General features: G+C 39.3%; 1 protein-coding gene across 2 annotated transcripts in view; it reads right to left on the bottom strand.

Moving 5' to 3' along the window:
• Positions 1–15892, bottom strand: part of PDHX (pyruvate dehydrogenase complex component X) — a 91188-nt gene that overhangs the window by 11490 nt on the left and 63806 nt on the right. For both annotated transcript variants that reach the window (XR_005598385.1, XM_039538410.1), the window contains exons 8-9: positions 11469–11527; positions 7002–7160 (exon numbers count right to left, since the gene is read on the bottom strand). Coding sequence is in view for 1 of the 2 variants with exons in the window: in XM_039538410.1 (XP_039394344.1) it covers positions 7002–7160; positions 11469–11527 (218 nt within the window). In the remaining variant the exon portion in view is untranslated. The remainder of the gene's footprint in view (positions 1–7001; positions 7161–11468; positions 11528–15892) is intronic.

Here is a 15892-nt window from a genome sequence, read left to right on the forward strand (position 1 = left end):
TGGGTACCCGCATGGCCCCACAGTATGTCAACATTTTTATGGCTGACTTAGAACAACACTTCCTCAGCTCTCATCCCCTTACGCTCCTACTCTACTTGCGCTACACTGATGACATCTTCATCATCTGGACCCATGGGAAGGAGGCCCTTGAGGAATTCCACCAATACTTCAACAATTTCCACCCCACCATAAACCTCAGCCTGGACCAGTCCACACAAGAGGTCCACTTCCTAGACACTACAGTGCTAATAAGTGATGGTCACATAAACACCACCCTATACCAAAAACCTACTGACCACTATACTTACCTACATGCCTCCAGCTTTCATCCAGACCACATCACACGATGTCTACAGCCAAGCTCTAAGATGCAACCGTATTTGCTCCGATCCCTCAGACAGAGACAAATACCTACCGGATCTCTATCAAACATTCTTAAAACTAAAATACCCACCTGGGGAAGTGAAGAAACACATTGACAGAGCCAGACAGATACCCAGAATTCACCTACTCACAGGACAGGTCCAACAAGGAAAGTAACAGAACACCACTGGCCATCAGCTACAGCCCCCAGCAAAAGCTTCTCCAGCACATCAAGGATCTACAACCTATCCTGGAGGACGAGCCCTCACTTTCATAGACCTTGGGAGGCAGGCCAGTCATCACTTACAGACAGCCCCCCAACCTGAAGCAAATACTCACCAGCAACTACACACCAAACAACAAAAACACCAACCCCAGAACCAAACCCTGCAACAAACCCTAGTGCCAACTCTGTCCCCATATCTATTCAAGGATACCATCATAGGACCTAACCACATCAGCAACACCATCAGGGGCTCATTCATCTGCACATCTACCAATGTGATATATGCCATCATGTGGCAGCAATGCCCATCTGCCATGTACATTGGCCAAACCGGACAGTCTCTACACAAAAGAATAAATGGACACGAATCTGACATCAGGAATCATAACATTCAAAAACCAGTAGGAGAACACTTCAACCTCCTGGTCACTCAATAACAGACCTAAAAGTGGCAATTCTTCCACAAAAAAAACTTCAATGTGAAACTGCAGAACTGGAATTAATTTGCAAACTGGACATCATCAGATTAGGCCTGAATAAAGACTGGAAGTGGTTGGGTCATTACAAAACCTAAACCTAATTTCCCTAATACTAATTTTCCCCTACTGTTACTTACACCTTCTTGTCAACTGTCTGAAATGGGCCACCCTCATAACCACTTCAAAAGTTATTTTTCCTCCCTTGGTATCTTGCTGTCAATTGAATTATCTCCTTAGACTAACCTCGCACTTCGTAAGGCAATTCACATCTTTTCATGTATTTATACCTGCTCCTGTATTTTCCACTCCATGCATCTGATGAAGTGAGTTCTAGCCCATGAGAGCTTATGCCCAAATACATTTGTTAGTCTCTAAGGTGCCACAAGGACTCCTTGTTGCTTTTGCTGATACAGACTAACATGGCTGCCCCTCTGAAATTTGTGAATGCTTGTGATTAGCATGTAGTGCATTCTATTAACAAAGGCTAACTACAAAACATCTTTTAATGGGTTACGCCCATCTTTAAGGGACTTCACAGATATGAGGGAAAGGATTCAAAAGCTAAACAGCTCCATAAATGTTTTTACTTATTATAATAGTTTGGAGTTTTAATGAGTTCATAAACGATAAGTTTACAGGTTGCCACAGTTCAAAATGCAACATTAGACAACTGAATAAATAACCTTTGTTATAAATCCATTTTCCTTTCCTTTTTCAGGCTCTTATTTTTTCCCATGGAGAAAATGTTATTTTTTGTTATTAAAAAAGGGCAAGTTACAGAGGGCAACTTTATATTTCAAAAACTCATATTATAATGGCCAGTGTGAACCAAGAAATGTCTTACAATAGGCTAGAAATGTTTCAGTACCAACTTGGAGAAAGAGAGAAAAGGACCAGACTCTAATATTCTTACTGACACTGAAGGGACTGCTCAAGGAGTGAGGTACAATTCAGTGTCAAGCCATCAGAATGTGGCCCAAAGAAGTTTCACTCAGTTTTTTGGAGGTTTGCTTTGAAAAATTCAAAGGATGAAAAGGAAAAGCTGTGTGTAATTTGTTCAGAAACAAAACAAAATTTCAGTAAATTCAATTAAAATGTTCTGGTACTTGTACTGTAAGAAGGTAGATTTTAGATTAGCTTCGAGGTAGAAATGGAGAGTTAGATCATCCAGAGCAAAGAGCAGCATATTAGCAGATATAAATGATTTCATTAAATTACAAAGGGGTACCTTGTATGTAGCACTGCTTTTCTGCCAAACTCCTCTTTCATAGTCACCTGTTTGCCTACAAAAAATCTGCAATAGTATCAAGCTCCCTCTATCCTTCTCCATAAGTGGTGATGCGCCTAGATGTTTCTTACTTTATGAATTGGAACTTTGCATGCAGTGCAAAACATCAGTCTGCTTTTCTACTAAGAAATCAAAAATGTGCAGACATATTTCCTACTTTCTTATCTGCTTTTGTCTGCCTTGATGTTGCTTCTGCTGTCAGTCTTCTCTAAAGGGGTGACTCCTGTAGGACAGTCATGGTAGTCAGAGCCTGGTCCACAAGCTCAGATACCATGAGAGGCCAGCTGCCTTAGGCCCTCCTCCCAGTACATGTCAATTTGGGGAATTCACTTACATTTGTGCTTCAGCTTCTCCATATTACAGTGTGCGTAATACTTATTCTGCTTACTTGCTTTACTACTTTTTACTTTTAAGCACCTTCTAGCAAAGAATCATGTGCACTTCATAAATATTAATGAACTAATCCTCACAACTCCCTTGTGATATAGCTGTTTTTAATCACTTTCAGAATATGTACAAACATTAATCTGTAAACTGTAAAACACTATATAAGCATAAAGTATTTTTATGATCACAAGTGCCACTGAATCTGATGCTGGACCTCTGATATAAGGCCTTACTTCCATTGATAATAATGAGATCTGCCCAAGGCAATTTATGATAAAGTCATAATTACAATTTGAGACAGGATTTAAATTAACTTGTCACAACTATGAGGTATATCTGCAATGTTGTTGTAGCTGTGCTAGTCCCAGGATCTCAGAGAGACAAAGTGGGTAAAGTGATATTGTTTATTGGACCAACTTCTGTTGATGAGAAAGAGAAGCTTTCAAGCCACACGAAGCTCTTCTTCAGGTCTGAGAAATGTGATAACTCCTTATCTGTTCCACCTTCTAGTTAGCTGTGATATTCTGAGTACTTTTCTCAGACCTGAAGAAGAGTTCTATGTAAGCTCGAAAGCTTGTCATTTTAGCCAAGAGAAGTTGGTCCAATAAAAAGTTATCACTTTCCCCGCATTGTGTCTCTAGCTATAAAGCATCTTATTTTCATAATTTAAGGTGAAGGTTTATCATGCAACAACTCTACCTTCACTCACAAGAGAAGAATGACAAATGCAGACCGACACTCATTTCAGCATGGTTTCCTCATATAGAAGTTGACCTAATGTGTTACTGTCAAGTGGAACAAATAGTTTTATGAACTTTTCTAATGGGTTTTGTCCACTAAAATTAAAAGCTAAGGTCCCCTAGGAACAAAACAGGAGCAGCAGCAACCACCGGAGTACCACCCCCACCCCCGAGCAGCAGGGACCGCTGGAGCACACACACACACGCCCGCCCGCCAAGCACCAGCAACCCGGAGCACCCCTTCTTCCCCAGCACCTACGATTTAGTTAGGTGTATTTTTAGTAAAAGTCATGGACAGTTCACTGGCTGTGACTTTTTGTTTACTGGCCATGACTTTTACTAAAAATACCCGTGACTAAATCGTAGCTTTAGCAATTATTATATTTGTGGGGGGGGGGGTGGTCTTGACAACACATCAAAATGAACATTCTGAAGTCCACTGCAAGGTATGACCCTCAGCAGATCAGAAGTAACTACAGGGCTCTGGGAATAAGGTGAGGGAGTTGGGAACACAGGTGGTGTTCTCTTCAGTCCTTCCAGTCAAGGGTAGGGGCCTCGGCAGATGCATCCTGGAGGTGAATGTCTGGCTGCGAGGATGGTGTCACCAGGAGGGCTTCGGCTTCCTTGACCATGGGATGCTGTTCCAGGAAGAAGGACCTAAACATAGATGGGGCCACCTATCAAGGAAGGGGAAGAGCATATTTGCCACAGCACCTAACCTAGTGAGGAGGGCTTAAAACTAGGCTTGATGGGGACAGGTGACCAAAGCCCACAGATAAGTCAAAAACATAGAGATCTGGGAGAAGGGTTGGAATCTGGGGGGAGCATGGGCTGTTATAGCAGAAATAAGGGAAAGACAAGACAGAACTGGGGGCAGAAATCAAATCAGTATCTTAGATGTCTGTATACTAATGTGAGAAGTATGGGGAATAAGCAGGGAGAACTCGAAATGCTAGTAAATAAACACAACTATGATATAGTTGGCGTCACAGAGACTTGGTGGGATAATATGTATGACTGGAATAATGGTATAGAAGGATACAGCTTGCTCAGGAAGGACAAGCAGGGAAAAAAGGGAGGTGTTGCCTTATATATTAAAAATGTATTCACTTGGACTGAGATAGAAATAGGAGACAGACTTGTTGAATGTCTCTGGGTAAGGATAAAAGGGGTAAAAAAACCAAGGGTGATGTCATGGTAGGGGTCTACTACAGACCACCAAACCAGGAAGAAGAGGTGGATGAGGCTTTTTTTAAACAGCTAACAACATCATCCAAACACAGGACTTGGTGATGATGGGGGCCTTCAACTACCCAGACATCTGTTGGGAAAATAACACAGCAGGGCACAGATTATCCAACAAGTTCATGAAATGTATTGGAGACATTTTTTTACTTCAGAAGGTGGAGAAAGCTACTAAGGGGGGAGGCTGTTCTAGATTTGATTTTGACAAATAGGGAGGACCTGGTTGAGAATTTGAAAGTGGAAGGCAACTTGGGTGAAGGTGATCATGAAATGGTAGAGTTCATGATTCTAAGGAATAGTAGGAGGAAGAACGGCACAATAAAGACAATGGATTTCAAGAAGGCAGACTTTAGCAAACTCAGGGAGCTGGTAGGTAAAATCCCATGGGAAGTAAGTCTAAGGGAAAAACAACTGAAGACAGCTGGCAGTTGTTCAAAGAGACATTATTAAGGGCACAAGAGAAAACTATCCCACTGTGTAGGAAAGATAGGAAGTATAGCAAGAGACCACCTTGGCTTAACCAGGAGATCTTCAATGATCTAAAACTCAAAAAAGAGTCCTACAGAAAGTGGAAACTCAGTCAAATTACAAAGGATGAATATAAAACAAACACCACAAGTATGTAGGGACAAAATTAGAAAAACCAAGACACAAAACTAGCTAGGGACATAAAAGAGAACAAGAAAACATTCTACAAATACATTAGAAGCAAGAGGAAGACCAAGGACAGAGTAGGACTGTTACTCAATTGGGGGGGGGGGAGACAATAACAGAAAATGTGAAAATGGCAAAGGTGCTTAATGACTTCTTTGTTTCCGTTTTCACCAAGAAGATTGGACGTCTAACATAGTGAATGCCAGTGAAAATGAGGAAGGATCAGAGTTTAAAATAGGGACAGAACAAGTAAAAAATTATTTAGACAAGTTAGATGCCTTCAAATCACCAGGGCCTGATGAAATGCATCCTAGAATACTCAAGGAGCAGACTGAGGAGATATCTGAGCCATTAGCAATCGTCTTTGAAAAGTCATGGAAGAGGGGAGACATTCCATAAGAATGGAAAAGGGCAAATATAGTGCCCATCTATAAGAAGGGGAAATAAGGACAACCTAGGAAATTACAGACCAGTCAGCTTAACTTCTATACCCGGCAAGATAATGGAGCAAATAATTAAGCAATCAATTTGCAAACACCTAGAAGAAATAAGGTGATAAAGAACAGTCAGCATGGATTTGTCAAGAACAAATGGTGTCAAAGCAACCTTATAGCCTCCTTTGACAGGGTAACAAGCCTTGTGGATAGGGGGGAAAAGCAGTAGATGTGGTATATCTTGACTTCAGTAAGGCTTTTGATACTGTCTCGCATGACCTTCTCATAAACAAACTAGGGAAATACAAACTAGATGAAGCTACTATAAAGTGGGTTTATAACTGGTTGGAAATTCGTTTCCAGAGAGTAGTTATCAGTGGTTCACAGTCATGCTGGAAAGACATAACGAGTGGGGTCCCACAGGGATTGGTTCTGGGTCCGGTTCTATTCAATATCTTCATCAACGATTTAGATAATGGCATAGAGAGTACACTTATAAAGTTTGCGGACGATACCAAACTGGGAGGGGTTGCAAGTGACTTGGAGAATAGGTTTATAATTCAAAATGATCTGGACAAACTGGAGAAATAGTCTGAAATAAACAGGATGAAATTCAATAAGGACGAATGCAAAGTATTCCACTTAGGAAGGAACAATCAGTTGCACACATACAAAATGGGAAATGACTGCCTAGGAAGGAGTACTGCGGAAAGGGATCTGGGAATCACAGTGGATCACAAGCTAAATATGAGTCGACAGTGAATGCTCAAATGGTCACAGCCACGAACAAGGAATATAATAATTACAATAAAACAAACCACTCCCACCTAGCGCCTGGAGAAAATACTGCAAATACTAAAAAATCTAAAATTACTTATTTGTTGTTGTTTTTTAATTTATCACTTTGATTAAGACACACAATTTCACAGGCTGTAGTGAGCCATGTTTAGCTGGGATTTCACTGCAGAATTTGCATTTAAAAAAGAGTGCTAAGAGAATGAATGGCAGAGACTTACTATATTAATAATAATTTTAAAATTCCAACACCACTAAAGCAGCTTTAAAGACCATTTTAAAACTGCTTTAAGATCATCATTCATGTTCATCTGGGTCATGCCATACACATGACTCCAAGAAGCTAAACAGCCATGATATTTCTAAGCTTACTGTACATCTGAGACCTACCTTTGCAGAGGCAGAAATTTCCTGCACTCCCTTGGCAGCAGCATCTTTTATGATTGGTGTAATGAGACCTCGGTCTGTTGCCACAGCAATAGAGATGTCGATGGATTGCAGCTGCCTGGGGCCCTCTCCATCCCAGGTCACATTCACATCTGGCATTTGCTAGAAAAGAGAAACACAAAGAGAGCCAGCTGTTAAAGGAATAATGGTTCAACAATTATTAAAAGGAAACCCCTTTAAAATGCACAGTGATATACAGGCATTCACCAAAGTAATTAATGCAGTACAGAATGCTGCTTGAGAGCAGGTCACATCTGTCACCAGGACTGCCACGAGCAAGACAGGGATAATAAAAGACTTGCCATGTAACTCTAAGAATAGACCTACTTTATTAGCTAGCATCCATTTAAATCTACACTGTCAGCAAGTGCGAATGTATGCTGCAGAGATGGAAATTGTGCAGCAGGGGGGCAACAAGAAATATTTATGAACACTCAGGGTCATTGGGAAACTAATGCTATGCTAACAGCAGGCTCCAAATTCCTTTGGTGTTCACAAGTATCACCTTTTGGATGTCTGAAATTCAAGAGGTACAAAGCAGAGGGTTTTTTTGCCAACCATGAAGTAGGGTGAGCCAACACACTGTATTTATATTGTATATGAGAAGGTAGTGAACATATTAAAATGGAAAAGGGATGCAGAGATCCTTCTAAACATACACCAGGATAGTAATGTTAACTTCTTTTGCCCTGCTTGTTTTGGTACCACTCTAATCAAAAAAGTTGGTTGAGTTTTAACTGAGTATATTGCAAAAGGCTGACGTCTATTATTGGTGTTAGGTTCTCCTATCCAAAAAAGCCTCACGCAGATTTCTAGGGACAGATTCAGGTTGAAGTTAATCGATTAACTCTTGAGTTTACCAAGCACAGCAAGGTAGACCCCAAAAAACATGGGGGGGGGAGGGCGTGGGGCGTGAGAAAGAGATGGATAACTAAGGCAATTGGCAACGGGGTATTTGGCCCTTCATGTCTAAGTCACCAGTTTTAAGTAATCCTGATCAAGTGACCATACATATATGATCTGTAGGCTTGTTCTGTGTCCAGTGCAAAATGAGTTATTAGAAAGTCCAGTTCCTAGTGGGGAGATGTCTCGGTAGAAATGCCCATCCAATCACTGGCCTAGGAACAGAACTTTCCTCACTCCCTGGTAGTCTAACATCATCATGGGATGAGATACACTGGCAAGTGGTAGCAAGAGGGACACCTGGGGGTTTATATGAAGCTTCAAACACTAGCACTCTCAATCTAGCAATTGTAAAACCGAAATAATAAAATATCCTGGAGTTGAAAAGCTGAAACTTTGTATCTTGCTGGCACTTTGAAGCAAGATTTTTTTAAACCTGTTTTGAATATCCAACATTCAGATCTCTACCTTGTCATCCCACAGATGGTACTCCTGGGCTATTTGCATAAGAGGAGAATATGCATGAAACATTTAAACATTCTCAGCTCACCTTCTTATGTGTATGAAGATAAGAATACATCACGATATCTTAATTCTTATTTTGTATCCTTAAAGAGGAATACATTTAGCAGTCAGGGAAACGTAAAAATCTCCTATTAAACCAAGTAGTAGTAGTCAAAATTTTCTGAATTTCAAAGTTTTTAATGCAATTTTGTCAAAAATTCTATTTTGATTAACAAAAATGTTTGGGGATGTGGGAGATGGTTAAATGTTTGGGGGGGGGTCTTGACTAGCTAATAACTGAGCGTATATCTGACATGCTATGTATATATTTGATTATTTCTGAACATTTTAAGTTACTAAAAATCAAATTTGAGTGTGGGTTGTTTTTATTAACATCACAATAGTATAATGGAGTGTGAATAGTCTTATGATTACTAAATATCTTCCAAAACAATAAATAGCTTTCATGTAATGTATACACAAAATTAGCACATCATTAAAATACTCTATTCAATTTTCCCTCCCCAATTTACATATTTTAATTCACAAATGTCTTCTGGTTATCAACTGCATCAAAACTGGAATAGTAAAAGCCTATGTGCCAACTCATTTATAACTGCTCACATACACAATGTCCTAAACAAGCTGTTCTCCATCATCATCCAGTTATTAGAGATCGTTGAATTTTCTTTAAGAACCTGGAAGATGACATGTTACTGCTGATTTTTAATGCCCAGCAGCAATCTAATCCTTCAGTAGAAGAGCCTAATGCTGGATTAGCAATGACAATCAACACAAAACAAAAATGCAAAATCTAATCAACTAAAATTCAGATATTAAGAGCAGAAAATCATATTCCCTAAATTGATTGGTGTAGATCATTCTGTAGTAATAAATGCAGAAATCCCCTTTTAAATAACAAATGAACAACATGCATAATCCTTACACCATATGGTAAAATATATTGAAAAAAAAGCAACTGTGAAAGGTACCTGTTATAGTTGCTTTAAGAGTATATCTGTACTACAGAAGGGAGATGCGATTCCCAGCATGGGCAGACAGACTTGCACTAGTTCACCTTGAACTAGCACACTAAAAATAGCAGTATGGATGTTGTGGCACTGGCAGCAACTTGGGCTAGCCGCCCAAGTCCAAGCCCGCTCAATCTCTTGGGTCAGGGAATGGATGCCTAGCCCGATAGCTGCCACTGCCATAAGATGCAACATCCACAATGCTATTTTTAGCACACTTTCTTGTGTTGAGCTAACATATGTCTGTCTACCTACCCTGAGAATCACACCTCCAAACTGCAGTGCAGACACACCCCCAGTTAGCAGGCTGCACCTGCTAGAAGTATTAACTTGTACTTAGAAGTTTTTGCAACTTTTATATCATATAAAAAGGGTTTTAGAACATTAATACTATTATTTAACTTATTCTTTTATTGATAGAAGAAATGAATACATAAAAATTGAACATTTTTCATTCTGAACACTCCATTTTAGTAAATTGCTGTAGATAGAAACTGTGCTATGTGCTATTTAGCAAACAGACAATATCCTAATGTTGGGAACAAATCTGTGGCCCCCTAGAACTTCAAAGTTATCAGTGTACTATACAGTATGGCCACTCAGAACTTCTTCCAATTCCAAAATCCTGGCCCCCACCATTTAATCTAAAATAGTCACTTGATTTCTATACAGTAGGAAGAGCAGTTGCTCATCTACATTGGGTGCTCAACATAAACTAAACTACAAAAATAAATAAATAAATAATAGTGTATATATATATCCACACACACACACACACCCCTACACCTCCATTATGGCTAAACTACAACAAGTGCATCCTCTATCCGTTATTTGTAGCAATATGCAAATAAAGTATGGAAACAATCCGCACATTACTCCTTCCCCCCCCATTAAAAACACCCTCCCAATTCTCCTCTTTTCAAATGCTTAGGCAACAAGATAGGCTTTGCAATGTACCCTTAAAGTAGTCAGATGTGGGCAATTTTGGACCAAAGAGGGGAGCAAGTTTCAAAGTCAAATCAGTCTCTCAGAGAATGCTCTACTACTCCTTTGAATTTCACAGAAGAGTCTCTGTACCTGCAGCAATATGGCATAAGGAGAGAGGCAATTCCTCGGTTATACACATCATAGGTAAGGCTACGATTTTGTCACAGAGGTTGCAGAAGTCATGGAATTGGTGACTTCCAGAGAACTCCATGACTACAGCCAGCAGCAGCTGAAGCTGCAGGGTACCACTACCGTTCCTGAGCTGCCGCAGGGGGACCCTGGAGCTCCTAATCCGCAGCAGGGCAGGAAACCCCGGAGCTCTAAGCCCCAATGGGCAGTAGGGGCCCCCAGAGCTCCGAGCTGGGGCCCTCAGAGCTGCCCATTTTGTCACGGATATTTTCAGTAAAAAAGTCAGACAGGTCACAGGCTTCTGTGAATTTTTCTTTATTGCTCGTGACCTCTCTCTGACTTTTACTAAAACTATTGTTGAGTTACTGCTCCGATGACCGGGAGATCACCGAGTGATGTTCAGTCGCCAAGTTGATGGCATTCCTTGTGACTTCTCACTTAGAGTGGGCCCTGTGAAGGCCACCATCTTCCACCACATCACTGCAATAAATTCGGCTACTGCTGACATGTAGCCATTTGACTCCATCAACTTCAGGTGAAATTGTAATTGCTGCCCTATGCCAGCCATACAAAAGAAGACTAAAAATATGCATGACAAAATCTTAGCCTTAATCATAGGCCATTTAGGGCTTTATTAAGTCAATGCCAACACCTTAAATTCCATGTCAGAAACCAATACACAGTGCAGATCATGGAGCACTATTACTATGCTCACAATACTTTCATCTAAAAAGAGGTAAAGCACAGAAATACAGTTGTACTGTAATACTAAACAAGCTTTGTCAATACTTCTTTTGTCCCCCTCAAAAAAAGTTTATTCTACAACTATATTATTGAAGGTAAATTATTTACTTACTTTGAGGGTAACTGCTGTTGCTTTGATAATAAAGTCATTTACTGATACTTTAATATCATCTGTAAGAGGAAAAATAAATACAGATATTATGAGTAGTGGTTACCACTGTAGCTCCAGAAATTACAAACCACACAGTTTCATGACTGAATATTCCAGTGTTTCAGTCAATTAGTCTTTAAGACTCTTAGAAAGTCATACTGTCACAAATTATTAAATAATTGGGTTACACATAATCACAGCATGTAAGCGCTATATAAAATGTATACATTCTAGACACAAAGCACAAGGCTTCTATTACCACAAGGAAAGAGCAGTTCAGAAACAGTGTGCTATTAGTTCCACAACAAAGGAGAAAACCCGTAGTCCCCTCTAGAAGATACTTCAGTATATTTGTTTCCATACTGAAGTGTCAGACAACGAGGGAGATGCTAATGGAAAAAGCACTGCCTAATACATTACTGGGAATACTCTCATATAGGCAAAGGAAAAGGAAAGAGCAGTCAAGATGCCCTAATAAAAATTAGAGATAGAAAAAAAAACAACCACCACCCATGACTGAATGCTTCACTAGTATTTAAAGCACAAAGGATAAAATTAAACCAGCAGATGTGGATGGAGAGGCAAGCAATTAGGAGAACTGCGATTCATGAACTTTAGAACAATTAGTTTCCATTAATTTAGTTGTGTTAGTTGACAAGAAATGTCTATTCTGGGAACAAACTTAGCTGTTCTCCAAAATTCTCTTAATTGACAGGGAAAATATCACACTACAGAAATATCTTGTTTCCAAAGGCAAAGACATATCTTATTTTCAAAAATGACCTACTGTGTATTTTAGGATGGGAAAAAAAAAGTGTGTTCAGTTTTTAATCAATGCTGATGAGCAATCTGGTGGCTTAACTACACCTCTACCCTGATATAACGCTGTCCTTGGGAGCCAAAAAACCTTACCACGTTATAGGTGAAACCGTGTTGTATTGAACTTGCTTCGATCTGCCAGAGTGCGCAGCCCCTCCCCCCCCCCGAGCGCTGTTTTACCGCGTTATATCAGAATTCGTGTTATATCGGGTCGCGTTATATGGGGTTAGAGCTGTATCTTTTTTTCAGGGGGTGCGGCAGACTAACATATTAATGGTTGATCTAGTGCCTTTACAAAAGTGCTGGACTGAGGAGTTGAGAAACCAAAATCCTCTGTCTCCTCCACACAACAGGAACCTCCTGGACATTAAGAAAAACTCTCCCCTCCCACTCGCCCTGCACTCACCTATGAATGAATGGGAACCTGGTGTTAACAGCTGCTAGAGGGAATTCAGTATTAATCGCTTCACAAACCTTGGCCTCCAGGCTAGGACTACCAACAAGATTAGCATAAGTGCTAGTGATTGTATTTGTGTTTTTGAACATCCACCCTCGATGAATTAGACTGAAACCTCCAACTCATATCACAGCCATTACATATGCTTAGTCCTGACATGGATGAGATTAATCATCACATGAGCAATTACTTTTTGTCAGATTAACATAACAGAGGTTGTTTTGTTTAAAATGCTCAAGAGATATACATGAATTAAGAACCCATGCCCTATTAGTTAACATGTGAGCTCATCTTTTAATTAGTTCAATAAATACTGAAGTTCCGATGCAAACCTTAGCAATTGCCTGTATTTTTCATTTTTTCAAGCTATTTCTAATTTTTAAAAAACCCTTTAAGGAAAGGCCAAAATTTCACATGGTTAAACAAAAACACACAATCAGGATCCAATCCCGTAACCATTTATGTGCATATATTTAAGTAACTCATATGAGTTAGTGCTTGCTGAATCAGGTCCTGTGCTTTACAAATATGCAGTTGGGCTGAGGGACAGGAATGTATGTTAAAGTTCCAACCTGTCATTTACATCCACGTTTACCTTGCACTATCTTGGGAACTGTGCATGTAGCTGAGTGAACTTTTTTGAAAATATGGCGAAATGGATTCTCTTTTCAAATAGGTTCTAAATAAACAGTGCTGAGTTTAAATGGAGAAAGAATGTCAGTCACTTAGAACTCCAAACTTTAGACAATGTTGATATGTCAAAACGTCAAGATAATTTATGGAGATCATGTTAAAAATTAAACGTTTTTGTAACAATACTTTGGAAGTCTTTAGGACTAAAATGGGAAGACATTTTCTTTTGCTAGAATGGCTTACAGTGAATTAATTACTAAAAAAATCTGTAGTTTGGTATATTTAATGTAATATTTAGTTTACATTTATATATCCTTTTTTCCAGAAAGTTACCAACGTACTTTGCAAACTATAGTATATATTATACATGCAGGGATTGCTCCACATGCTAATGAAATGTAGCCACCTCTGAAGTACAACCTAGCTGCTTTCTAACAAGGTGTACGTGAGCAACACTAAACAGTTTATGACAAGAATAAAAGGTATTCAGGTATCCAACTAAACCTGTAGGAAGAATGGCTAAAAGGAGACCATGTCAAGATTTACAAAGAGATTTTCAAAGGTATATAGGGTACAATGGCACTTCATTGCCATTGATAGTCAATGGGAATTAGGTGCCTGACTGCCATGTGTTCCTTTGAAATCTCACCTTTTGTCTCATTCTAAATTTCTGCAGTTTTGGTACAGTGAGCAAGTTAATCTTAGTTCAGTGTTAATTACAATATTAAATTAAAGCTTTGGAGGATCAACTCTATACATGGAATAGAATACAGTAATATAAACGAGCCTATTAATAAAGAGTAACACACACACACGTACAGTACACACTGGCTTAAGTCTTATGTAGAAATCTACTGTTGGTCTAAAGATAAAGAAAAACAATCCTGCATATTTAAATTTCATTGTTTCTTTTTATGTTCCGTGATGCATAAACTGGAAGAATCACAAGGATTATCTGTATTCAGCTGTGAACCAGAACCTCACTATTCTACAATGACCCTTGGGGCCTTTTACTACAAGGATTACCAAGGTGAAGGCATCTGCAAATGATGAAATTCTGTTAGCAGCAGCAGCAAAGCAGGCAGCAGCTCTCAATGCATGGGTCAGCAGTCTATAGTGTTTAAAAACCAAACCCAATATTAATGATTTAGCCCAAAGAAACACAGTGAACTTGAGAGGAGTGGATTTTTCCAGTGTGAACATAAGGAATGGTGCATATTGCTTAGACAGAAGGATTGCTTCCCTTCCCCCTACTCCAGATAGAGTGTGGAAAAAGTCAGTGGCTATATTTGCACTACATTACTTGCAGAGTGTTTAGGAGGCTGCTGTGATAACTAGATATAATCAGTACTGTGTGGCAGGAGAGGCATAGCTGCTGATACAGAGTAGTGTAACTTCACGATAACTATGGCATCATCCTGAAGGCATGTCTGAGATTTTTTTAGGGTATTAAATACATTATCAAAAAAAGCTACAGCTTGCTGCACTAGTCTATTGTCATAATAATTGCTGGCTCCTGAATAGCCAAGGCAGCATAAATGCTTCAATTCAGGGGGTTAGGTTTACAGCACTTGATACATGTGTTTGAAAACATTTCTCAAACGGGAAATTAAGCTGCATCTCTATAATTAAGAGATATTTGCTTAACTAAAACTAGTGAATTTGGGGGTCATATCCTAGTCTCCTTTTGTCCACATAACTAATCTACAGTATTTATCATCATTGGTAGCGTCTTCCCAAAAGAGAGCCAGGATTGTATTCTAATAGCTGGGATGTTGCAGATGAATACCAAGCTACATTGGCAGAGGTGTGTATGAGACACAAGCTTGTCCACATTATTCCTGGCCGAGCCAGAAATGTTAGTGTCCGTTTCCCTTAGTGCAAAGGCATAGTGAAAATGTACTTCATCTTTTAACCAGGACCACCTTAGTTGTGTATATTCATAACAAATCAGAACAATAAAAGCTCTCTGTCTAGGGGATGCTGGATTCTCTTGCCTCCTGGACAGCAGCTTCCTAGTCATTTGTTAGAAACCACCATCCTAAACCAAATTAAAAAGGGATCACAACTCAATTTTCAGAACACAACTCAATTTTTATTTAAGGACATTCTGGCTCCTTCCTCCACACACGCACACACACACACACACACCCCTCCACTTCATGCAACACTTAGGATGAAAACACTTAGGATGAAAAAAGTGAAACAATAAAGAGACACTGCAACATAGATAAATGGTAGAATTAGTCAAATCATGAGGTAATTTAGTGATGAATAATTTATTTGATGATGAACCCATTGTTGAATGTTATTCTACCTGTTCTGTTTGGTGGGTAATTTAAATATTTGAGATTGATATAGTCACAGGAAAAAGTTCAATATTCACTAAACTATCTGCAAATAATGTGACATAGTTACTTGTCAAAATTTTACCCAAAGTCCAATTTTTTAAAAAAAGGGTCTTAAGCTCTTAGGA

Source organism: Mauremys reevesii, linkage group 4 (genome assembly GCF_016161935.1).
Source record: "Mauremys reevesii isolate NIE-2019 linkage group 4, ASM1616193v1, whole genome shotgun sequence".
NCBI lineage: Eukaryota > Metazoa > Chordata > Testudines > Geoemydidae > Mauremys > Mauremys reevesii.